Source organism: Halichoeres trimaculatus, unplaced genomic scaffold, assembly GCF_033239565.1.
Source record: "Halichoeres trimaculatus isolate MK-OKI-2021-1 unplaced genomic scaffold, fHalTri1.1 fHalTri1_scaffold_17, whole genome shotgun sequence".
NCBI lineage: Eukaryota > Metazoa > Chordata > Actinopteri > Labriformes > Labridae > Halichoeres > Halichoeres trimaculatus.
In genome coordinates this window covers 8,007,327-8,019,092 of record NW_027437195.1, presented here as the reverse complement: position 1 = coordinate 8,019,092, position 11,766 = coordinate 8,007,327, and the positions used below count along the sequence as shown (strand labels likewise).

At 37.1% G+C, this 11,766-nt stretch overlaps 1 protein-coding gene across 1 annotated transcript; it reads left to right on the top strand.

The window, feature by feature from the left end:
- The first annotated feature begins 7,381 nt into the window (after nucleotides 1-7,381).
- On the top strand, nucleotides 7,382-11,757 carry LOC141806834 (interferon-inducible GTPase 5-like). Its single transcript, XM_074692519.1, has 3 exons — nucleotides 7,382-7,435; nucleotides 7,831-8,404; nucleotides 9,719-11,757. The coding sequence occupies exons 2-3, from the start codon at nucleotides 7,846-7,848 to the stop codon at nucleotides 10,354-10,356; spliced, it is 1,197 nt and encodes a 398-aa protein (XP_074548620.1). The 5' UTR covers nucleotides 7,382-7,435; nucleotides 7,831-7,845; the 3' UTR covers nucleotides 10,357-11,757.
- Nucleotides 11,758-11,766: the final 9 nt, after the last annotated feature.

Sequence of the window (11,766 nt, the reverse complement as noted above, 5' to 3'; positions counted from 1 at the left end):
GGAAAAAAAAGGATCCTCCACTGAAAAATGTACAGTTGGAAAAAAAAGCATTTTGTACACCGTGCTTGATGTTTGAGATAAGATTAAAAAAAAGATGAAAACATGAGGAATGTTCCATTTTCCTGTAAATTGTACCTCTATTTATTTGCCTTATTTAGTTTGCTATATTTTGTATGTACACACAGCATTACAACAAAATGTTATATTAAAAATATGAATAATTAAACTGTGGTCCATGTATGATGGATAGTTTTCAGACTTGTATAAGAATGAGAATTTTTTTTTTTCATTTTCTATAATTTTATTTTTGTTTTGTATTTTTCTCACCCCGTGTCTTTGGTAGGGTTACAATAAACTTTTGTCCCTTGAAAGTTTTGTCTGTTTTTTTCCCTTCACGGTTAGATGGGGAATCATCTGAAACACTACTGACAGAAGTTATTATTTTATTGAGCCATAGTTCTATAATAACATGGGTTAGAAAGACAAATTAATTACTCTGCTGTTTTTGTTTTTTTGTTAATTTGTTTTTTTGTAGATGAAGTGATTCCTTTGATTATATACAACTGCACAATACATACACAGAAAAGAGACAAATATAATATTATGAGCATAGTAATGTATATTTTTGACAGATTAGAAAAAAAAACATGAAATTTAGATAACATTATCTAATTCTGATTTTTAGATTACATTATCTAACTATGAAGAATTCTGATAATTCTTCAGAAACCAGAGGAAAAAAAAAAAAAAAACTGTAGGCAGATGAGTGATGTACTCTGTTAAACAGCCTGTTTTACCCAGCATGCATGCATTTTTTGTTATTTGACTGAGAATTAAGGCACAGAATGATAAAAAAAAATAATAATTAATTGACCATCCATGAACCATCTTTTATCAACAGTTTGCACAGTCTTTTAACCTATATGGGATAGGGGCTGTTAACAAAGAAAGCACAATGACCCAGAAACAGGACAACAACAACATGACATTCTGACCACCCTACATGTTGAAGCACTGGTCCCCAACCCCTGGGCCGTGGACCAGTACCAGTCCGTGGGTCAAGTGGTACTGGGCCACACATAAAAAATACTCAACTTACATTATTTTAGTTTGATTCATTATCTGATCCTGAGCAATGTTTTATTTTGAAAAATGACTGGATTCTCTCCATCATACTGGTCTATGGCTCATTCTTGACGCCAAACCCCAACAAAATGGACAAAAACAAACAGGGACAAAAAAAAAAAAAACAGTGAGGAGACAGGAGAAGAGCCAGTCTGTAAAAATATTGTCTGACATTAAACTGGTCTGTGGCACAAAAAAGGTTGAGGACCGCTGTGTTAAAGGATATAAAACTGGAATATCAACACAGTCATTGTAATGCTTTAATGTGACCACTGGAGGGCAGTGGACGTTCAACATATATTACACGTGTTTGAGACCGAGACACAAGCACCACTGTTAGATCTGAGGCCTGTTTTACAAAGCTGGATCATCTCTCACCGAGGTTACTCCAGGGTTTACCATGGATTATTATTTTTATTTATTTATTTTTGCTGCAGATATAAGAAACGAAACACAAAATGAGCCACAAATAATGGTTTAGTAAAAGGACAAAATTAAACTGAACAAAACAACAGTTAATCAGGAAATGTGCAGGAGGAGCCAATAAAACCCACAGGAGCTTGTCGAGAGGCCCTCCTAGAAACAAGAAGGAAATATACCTATACAGTCACACAAATACACAAATAATATACAGTAATTCAAACAAATAAAATACAGTTAAACTGGGGGAAAAATCAATATAGTTTTGGTAAAAGAGGGATAGGAAGAAAAAAAAACTGGAAAAGAAGAAAAAGATTATGGTGGTGAATTGATTCATTGATCCAATAAAAGCTGTGTGGTTTGTTTTTTCAAAGACTTGAAACTGTCCTTCAATGCTGGTTCACTTTTCAACAGGATAAATCACCATGGTAACTCAGGTCAAACAGCTAACCTGCTACAGAGCAGCTTCAGTTCAGGACAAGAGATCAAAGAGTACAAAAGCACCACCTCCTGATCAATCAGTTCATTTGGAAAATGGTCTGCCCATTCTTCTAATATTCTGTTGAAGTTGGTGTGCGGATTGTGAGAGTAGAGAAAGAGCTTTTAGGGATAGATGCAGTCCTTTTGATGTCCTCCATGACATCCTGTACCAAAGATACAGATTTTCAACAGTTGGACTGTGTTACATTTTTCAACTGATGCATTGCAGTCAGGCACATCTGAAATAATGGGGTTATTTAAAACGGTCACACATGGCATAACTGCAAAAACATGACTTTGTGGAACACACAACCACTTCTGCTGTTACAGTGAGGATTATTTTCCAACACAAATTGTGCTCACACGAGGGGTGCTGGGCCCATAGAGCTTAATGGTAAATATAAGGACGCACTCGGCTCCAAACGCCTGTTATTTAATGAAGTGAAACTGAGTGATCAGAATGCTGTCCATTTATAGTGTTCAATTTATCAATCTTAGTGTTGTGTTTTTTTTTTTACTTCAAGGTCAAAAAAAAAAAAAAAACCTAGATTATGTCACTTTTTTGTTACAGGTTCTCTCTTTTAAGTAGGGCCATCTATGGCCCTACTTAAAAGAGAACCATATCCCTTGAGCTAATTCCCCAAATTTATAAATCCTTGTATGCTATCATGGCACCACAGACAGAAAAACTGAAACAGTTTTATTTGAGCTGGAGACTGCCATGATAGTATATCTGACTTCTGCTGCCGTAAATCACAGGAGAAGTAGGAACAGTATACCGAGTAGTATGAGTAGCATGCCTTGTAGTATAAGGAGTATGCCTAAAAGTATGAAATGTAAGAGCAGAATGCCTAGTAGAAGTATGCCGAGTTGTATGCTTAGTAGTAAGGGTCGTATTAGTAGTTTGCCTAAAAGTACATGAAGTATGCCCACTTGTATGAGAGAGAGTAGAATGTTAAGTATTATGAGTAGTATTAGAAGTATACGTAATAGCATAGATTTTATGAAAAAATATGAGTGGTATGCCGAGTAGCAGCATTAGAATGCCGAGAAGTACGAGTAGTATGAGTGGTATAAATAGTTTACATTGGGAGTTTTAGTTGTATGCCTTACAAAATAAGAGTTATACCCACTCATATGAGATGTATGCCCAGAAGTACAAGTACGCTTTTTTTTCTTTCTTTTTTTTTAACATTTCGGGCTCAGCATTTCTGTTTTATTTTGGGTCAGTTATTATATTTTAGATATTACAAAATACATTTATATTAGCTTTTGGGTTGTTGTTACATTTTTGGACCTCGATTCATATCGGACTCTCACATGCCTTGTAGTATAAATTGTCAGCCAATAAGTACCAAAAGTAAAATGCCTTCAACATTGTATAGTATCACTTCCAGTTTGAGGAGTACGCTAAGTAGTAAGAGTAGTAAAGCCAAGTATCATGAATAGTATGCCTAGAAGAACGGATGGTATGTTTGGAAGAATAAGCTGTACGCCTAAAGTTATTAGAAGTATAAGTAGGATGCTTAGTAATATGGATAGTAGTATGAGAAAAATGCCTAGAAGAATAAGAAGTATGCCAGGTATAATGATCAGTATGGTTTGAAGTACGAGAGTTTAGGTAGTATGGCTAGTTGAATGAGCAGGATGCCTAGAAGTGTATGAGGTAGAAGTAGTATGTTTAGTAAAATGAAGAGTAAGCCTGGTTGTTTTTCTTTGTATGCATAGTAGTAGAGAATAGAGTTGTAGATAGTAGAATAGTAGAATGCCTCATCGTATGAATAGTATACATAGTCATGCCAGTAGAAAAAGAAGTTTCCCTAGTATTATGAGTGGTATGCCTAGAAGAATGAGTTGTATGAGTAGTATGCTTTAGATGTCTGATATGAAGTATGAGAAGTATAACTAGTAGTTAGAGGGTTACACCTAGTATTATGAGTAGTATGCTAACAAGTATGAGTAGTATGAGTAGTCTGCTTAGCATGACAAGTCATATGAGTAGTTTGAGTAGACTAGAAAGTTGGGGAAGTGTGCCTTATATTATGAGCAGTATGCCTTAAAGTATGATTAGTATGCCTAGTAGTGTGCCTAGTAGTATCAGTAGAATAAGCACTATGTTTAGTAGAATGAAAAGTGTGTCTAGTGGTATGAGTAGTACAAGAAGAATAGATGGTTGACTGAATAGTATGCCCAGTAGTATTGTTAGTATGCTTACAAGTATGGGAAGTATGGGTAGTATGCTTAGTATAATTAGTAGTAGTAGTAGTAGTAGTAGTAGTATGCTCTGAAGCATTACAAGTAGTATCAGTAGTAGACCCAGTAGTATGAGTTAGTTTAGTAGTTTAGAAGTTTTATGACTAGTAGACCTAGTAGTATGAGTAGTACAGCATAAGTAGTATGCTTAGAAGTATAATAATTAGTATCATTGGTATAGCCAGTAGTTTGAGCAGATTGCTGAGAAGTATAAGCAGCATGAGTAGTATTCCTTGTTGTACTAGGAGTTGACCTAGAAGGATAAGTAATATGATAAGTATGTCTAGTTGAATAAAAGTATGCTTAGAAGTATGAGTAGAAAGCCTAGAAAAGCCCTTTAGTTCCCCCCACCAGAGATGCATGATGAGACACGAGGAAATGAAGGGAGGATAAAGTAAACACAAGACTTGTTTTTAGATTAATCGGTTGTCCTTTCCTGAGCGTCACATGAAGCGACATACTTTTGTATGACATATCAGCTGCTCACCGCTGGATCATCTGTTAGTCAGCTTTAACGGCTATTTATGTGTCTGCACATGTGCGCTGTAATAACTCTAAAAGAGTATTAACAGTTACAGTACTTTGTCTAATTTTGACTCTTTGTGACCTTTCTGACAATAACACATGAAGAAAACCTGCACTCTGTTTATTCTGTGTGCTGTTTAGAATCACATGGATCACTTTGTAGGTAATAAGAGTCATTATTAGATTATTCAGTAATTATTTAGCCTTTATCTAAGTGTGTATTGGATCATGAACTCTGAGCCCTGTTGATATAACTTTTGTTTATGGTGTCTCAGGAACACTGGATATTAGTTATATATTAGACCTCAGGGAAAATAGAAATCATGTTATTTTTTTAACCAACTCCATGCTTATGAATGAAGCTCTATGAGTCTCCTTGGTACTCCGATCACTTCGAGACACTACTCAACATTATGGTACCGGGGAGAGAGGGGACTTTAACGCTTTCAGACGCTATTCTCTGCAGGACCTCTGCCTGACCTGGAAGTAGCAAGGCCATCTTCATCTGCAGGCGTACATAGTCAGCTGCCTACCTTTGGGCTCTACCAGAGTGACAACCTCTGCAGGACATAAAGCTCTGGAGATGAACGTGACATGGATGGAAACGAGTGAGCTGTGGAGAAAGAAAGAACTGCCGACCTTGCCATATGATGACATGACTGCTCCAATGCTTCTCACTTTTGTTAGATGTTTAGATTTTTAGCCTGTATATTGCATTATATGTTTTTGTGTAACCATAATGAATTTATTGTTTGCATATTATACTTGATTACCCTCACTGAATTTTTAATGTTTGCCTCACAAAAGTTTAATAGTTGCTCCTTTACTAAAGTTCTGTGTGTAAGTGTCCTCTGAGTAGCCAAGGCCAGTTTACTGATTAGAAGTGCAGGACTCCTCACAGCTGTGGTTGGGTTCATCAACCCTGACCTCAGCTTCCCTCTCCCCCCTGGTTTCCTCTATCCTCCTTTTCCTTTCTTCTGATAATTTAGGTACGCGTCTGCTACACATACACAAACAAACACTTATATTAATACACACCTAGAAGGGAACATGTGTGTCTGTTGGCACCCACATGTAGGGATGGGTACCTTTCACATTTGATACGATACGGTACCGATGCCTGGTACCTGGCAATCGATAACAGTACTCAATGGTACCAATTTTCCGTTCTTTTTTGTGTTTATGTGGTAAATAAATATCAATTTGTTTAATAACAAATATAAACATTTTTCATTTTAATATACCAATTCTTCAATATATAACCTTGCAATGCTGGGTTCATGCCTCGCATGGAAAATCACCTACTCTTCCACTCCCTCACAGACACGAGGATTCGTTTAGGTACCTAAACATGGTACCTTTTGGTTTTACGTAAATCAGTACCCGGTACTTTTGACAGAATTCGGTCGGTACCTACAAAAGTACCTTTTTGGGTACCCATCCCTACTCACATGTTCATTATTTGGCCAATAGCAGACGGTTGTGTAAGACCGTAACTGTGTGTATTGGATATTGAGTGTGTATCCCAAAAGTATAAGGGTGAAACCTATTTGTAAGCTGCTCTTTGTGTCCAGGGACTCCAGAGTGAACTTCTGCCAGAAAGAATCCAGCGCTGACCTTTTGCATGTAATGACCAATAAAGTTAAGCTGAGACCTGAAGATTCTCCAGTTTTCTTTTAAGGGGTACCAATATTAAAGAACTGGTTCTAGAATTTTCCTCCACAAAAAAAACAAAAAAAAAACAAAACAAAAAAAAACATGGAGGAGCCGTATCCCAGTCTGTGGGTTTCCCTGACAGTTAATTGCACTCCACCTGTGACTGTGGCCTGTGCTAAGGTCATCCATGTGGCAGGATCACCACACTAGTTTTGCCATATTCAGCATCAACCATGAGATGGGAAAGTAGCTGTCATATGAGGACACCACTGATGACTTTTCCAGTAAAAAAGCAGGAAGCAGACACTATGAGGAAACACTGTGACTTGATGATTAATATACAAGTGTGATGTTGATAAGTATGAGACTGTTCGGTTGAATACCCAAGTATTTTATTTAGTGTAAGATCATGTTCTTGTTGAACCTAAAACAGATGTGAGTTTGTTGATTTTATTATTGTATTAATATCGTATTTCATTAGGCTTTTGATTTAAAGTAACATTTTCAAAAACATCCAGGATCCTTTTTATTTGTTGTCGTGTACACATTTTTTTTTTTACAATATTATCTTTTTTTTTTTTTTATCAGTGTCAGTGCCTGAGTTGGTCAAATTAAAAGGTTAGTGTGACTGTAGCCTGTTTTTCTCATGAAGTATAGCAGGCTGTGGCATTTTTGTAAATCATCTAAAGGGTTAGGAATCTCTCCATTGTAGTTTGACAAACTAGGGGCTCTCCAGAGCATTCATACTGTTTCCTGTAGATGAGAACTTCCCGCAAGTACGCTACTCTTCACGTAGCCAGTCTGAGTTCCTTATCTAACAGGAAAACATCTAATTGGTTTCCGTCCAGGGCTGGACTCTCTGATAAACTTTGTTTATAAAGGAAAAGAATAATTGCTGTGGGTGTTACTTTTGAAGTAGGGCAACTGGTTCAGAGTCCTGCGTTTGTCTCATCTGTGTCTCCATCAGAACTCCAGGGTGAGTAGCTTTAAATCTTTAAAGAGTTAAAGGGTAATCTGCATATTGGTACAGTGCATTTCTATGTTTATTTTCATTAAAATGCATCGCAGTGTGAATAATGTATGAATTTAGAAGTTTTAATGTTAGTTAAAAGTGTGGTGCATTTATCCAGTGTGTGTCTGAATATAATCAGCATCATCATCACAGGAAGAGGACAAACACCTTTTTTTATGACATGATCTATTAGACTAACGTGAGATTTTGTCATGTCTCATGGTAATTGATGTGCCGAGGGGCTTCTGTTTTGAAGATATCAAGTCCAACCTGTAGAATCTGATAAAATCTTGATCTGCTACTATACTTCTTTACATTTTCCCTACATTTGATGACTTTTCATTTCTCTTTCACTCCAGTTTTCAAGATTCATCATGGAAAAGTTACATGACTATGAAGAACTTCAAGAAGAAGTCAGAGCACATCTTCAGAACAGCAACATGGCCTCAGCTGCTGCAAAGATCCAGGAATATTTAGACAAGAAGAAAAAGATCCCTCTCAATATTGCCGTTACAGGAGAGTCTGGTTCTGGTAAATCCAGCTTTGTTAACGCCATCAGAGGAGTTGACAGCTGGGATGAGAGAGCCGCTCCCACCGGTGTTCAAGAAACCACCATGGAGGTCACACCGTACCCCCATCCAAGCTTCCCCAACGTAACATTTTGGGATCTTCCTGGTGTTGGCTCCATGAAATATCCTGCTGCAGAGTATGTGAAGAAGGTTGGATTTGAGAAGTTTGACTTCTTTGTCATTATCTCAGCTGATCGCTTCAGAGAAAACGACGTGAAGCTGGCGAAGGAGATTCAGAGGATGAGGAAGAAGTTCTACTTTGTTCGCTCAAAGATCGACCAGGACGTAAACAATCAGAGAAGATGTCAGAGAGATTTCAGTGAAGAAAAGACTCTCACACAAATCAGGATCAACTGTGTTCAAGGTAGGTCAACTGAGTTTCACACATAAAGCCTTTGAGACGAGAAAAAAACTGGTGTGTTTGTTTTAGCTTTTATTATGTTTGACAAACACAGAAGCTGTAAGTTTTCTTTAACCCTTACACACTGTTAATATTTTATAACTTTTCAATGTGTTTTGGATTTATTTTGACCTGAACAAAGGGACGGCTCATAGTAACTGTCTTTTCCAAATTTTAAACTACAGAACTATTTAGAATGTTAAAATAGCCTCTTTTGCAGTAATTAATGAAAACTGTGTTGGAAAGCAAGGAGAATTTATTTTTTTAAATAGACAACATTCACTTTTTAGAGAAAAGAAAAATACTACTACACAATATCATACCCTGATTCACATTGAAATCATAAAATCCATAATGAGTTAAATATATTTTACTAGATAGCATGAACTTCTGGAACTGTTGAAATTAATTTTATAACGACCACTGAAACCATTAACCATTATCCTTGCTGCTATGTCATAAGAAATCATAATTATCAACGTTAACTTAACGGTTGGCATTTAGAACACAAATATTAGGTTATGAATTGTGTATTATAAACTAGTCTGCATTCAGAGTAGTGGCAGGAAACTTAACTGTAATCTGAGTTTTGTTTTCATCCTGTCCTGACACAATCTTCTCCAAATCACAACCACCCTCCTCATCTGTGTAGATCAGATCAGGGGCGTCATACACCAAATCTTTCTGCCATGAAGTCAGTCATTGAAATGTTAGCTCAGGAACCTTCACAGTGTTATGAACCCCCAGCACCACCCTACAAAAAACAAACTGATCCCATTGTGTTTACTCTGTAGATTATTTATTACAGTGTGGGTGCTTTGTGTTTGCAGGAACAGATTTTGTGTCAGTTTCAAGGCACCTTCTGAACTCTGGGTGACTTCTGTTCCGTTTGCGTACCAAAATATGATCATGCTTATGTTTAATTATTTCACTGTTTCATGACAGGCATGTGTCATATATGACCTGAAAAAGGCTCAGTGTTCAAAATGTTATTACACTAGGAAAAAAGTAAACAATACTTTGATATTTTCATTTGAAAAAAAAAAAAATTAGATAGATAGATAGATAGATAGATAGATAGATAGATAGATAGATAGATAGATAGATAGATAGATAGATAGATAGATAGATAGATACAGAAATTACACATCAGTCTCCAATTGTTACTATTTTTATTTGATTACTTTGAGTTTTCTGTTGAGGTCACACTACCAGTGAGAATCAACCAAAGAAGTCAACAATTTTGTCTGTTTGTTTTTTTGTCTTTTTGTGACACAGGTCTTCAGAATCAAGGTTTCATGTCTTCCCAGGTCTTCCTGGTGACCAATTTTGACCTCCAGCTCTATGACTTCGCTCTCCTGGCTGAGACCCTGGAGAGAGAACTTCCTGAGCACAAGAAGGAAGCCTTCCTGTTAGCCATGCCGAACATCAGCCTGGAGGTTATCAAAAGGAAGAAAGAAGTTTTTCAGTCCAACATAATATACCTTGCTGTTCTCTCTGCAGCTGTAGCAGCTGTACCAGTTCCTGGTCTCTCTATTCCTGTCGATGTCAGCCTGCTGGTTACCACTGTCATCAAATATAAATCTGGATTTGGCCTGGACACCCAATCACTGCAGAGATTATCTAACTGTACAGGGGTTCCTTTGGATGAATTGTTTGAAGTCATCAAGTCACCACTGGCTTTGAAAGAAATAACACCTAATCTCATCTTGAGGTTGCTTCCTGAGTGTGCTGGCATTGCTGCTTCAATGGCAGCTGAGGAGGCAGCCAGATTCATTCCCTTTATTGGGATACCAATATCAATTGGCCTCTCTTTCACCACAACCTACAAAGGCCTCAGCATTTTCCTGGACATGCTGGCTGCTGATGCACAGAGGGTATTTGAAAAGGCCCTGGGTCTGAACACCACAGGGTGAGAAAAGCAGTCACCTTTCAATTCTGTAAAATCTGGTGTATAGGTCCACTTTTGGAACCCTTTTTAATTTAAAAAGTGTCCTTCACACCAGTGCAACACATTTACCAGTATCAAATAGCTGATTGAGTTGTAATGCAGTATTTTATCCAGGAGATGGTGCTGCTATCTAGCTGAAGCTTTGCCGTAGTGGTGTGCAATCCTGACAGTTACAGTTGAGGCTAACCCCACAGTTATCATACTGTGCCTGGCTAGTGCTGTACAAATTCGGTCATTATGTTGAGAACAAATACTGGTCAAACTAGAAAGAGTTACACGGCAGCACAGACACTGCACATTGTGGATGTCACTTAATTCAGTGGTAATTGTCACACAAGGAGAAATCAGTACAGTTGGTATTGAAATGGTAAATGGACCAGGACTTATATTGTGCTTTTCTAGTCTCAGACCACTCAAAGTGCTTTAATGAATGCACACTTCTGTAAAATTTTGTATAATTATTTAGAAATGCTTTTTCCAACTACTCAAAAAACAGACTGCTTGTTATAAATTAGTGCTAATTATATTTCATTTTTTACGGTATATTTGAGGCTAAGGTAAAGCTAGTGAAACTGACAGTAAAGATTTAAGAAACCCGATATCATTATTTTTTTGGGGTTGATTCATGTATGTTCTTATAATTTCAAGTATAATTTAGTCAAAAAAATGCAGAAAGAGCTTTTAGCTTAAAGGGGTAATTTACGTGGTTTCTAGATCAGGCTTACAAAGTAGAATAATAGGTTCAGTTACAGAGCTCCAGGCATTACCTTTACTTTAGACCAGAGGAAAATAAATAGGGGCCATTTACTTCAGCTCCAATTGACGGCTGATTAGAAGGAGGGTGATTAGTAGCATTTTCTCAAACTCTGATGCAGAGAAATGTTGAAGCAGGGCAAACATGATGAAACGGGAGATTTCTCGCTGCCTTGCTGTAGTTTGAATCAAACATTACTGACGTTACATACAGTTCGTAATGTAAGACATAAATCAGGCAAAGTTATGGTTTCCTAATGGACAGTAGCATCCTGCCCACACGGGTAAGCGTGTGAGATAGAGCTCTGATCCAGACTCCTGTGTCATCAGCTGATGTGTGCTTCTCATAACCTTGCAAAAACTCACTTTAAGTTATACGAAGCTATTGTTCAAAGATAAATCAACCACTATCACCGCCAGACTAGCTAAAACTGAATATTTTGCCTTTTGATAGTTTTATTCTGCCTACTGTAAGCCATCATCTGTAACAACTCTACATTTCAAGGCCATTCCCTAAGTAAAATTCAGTGAACCTCTTGTACAAATGCATGTGTTCCATCGTTTTGGTACCAAAAATAATAATAATGGAATTAAGATAATAATAACAATAAATCTGCTCTAA

Excerpts from the sequence above, each read along its gene's own strand:
- LOC141806834 (XM_074692519.1), top strand. The coding sequence starts at position 7,846 with ATGGAAAAGTTACATGACTATGAAGAACTTCAAGAAGAAGTCAGAGCA. Across the intron at positions 8,405-9,718 it reads CAGGATCAACTGTGTTCAAG|GTCTTCAGAATCAAGGTTTC; the intron begins GTAGGTCAACTG and ends TTTGTGACACAG.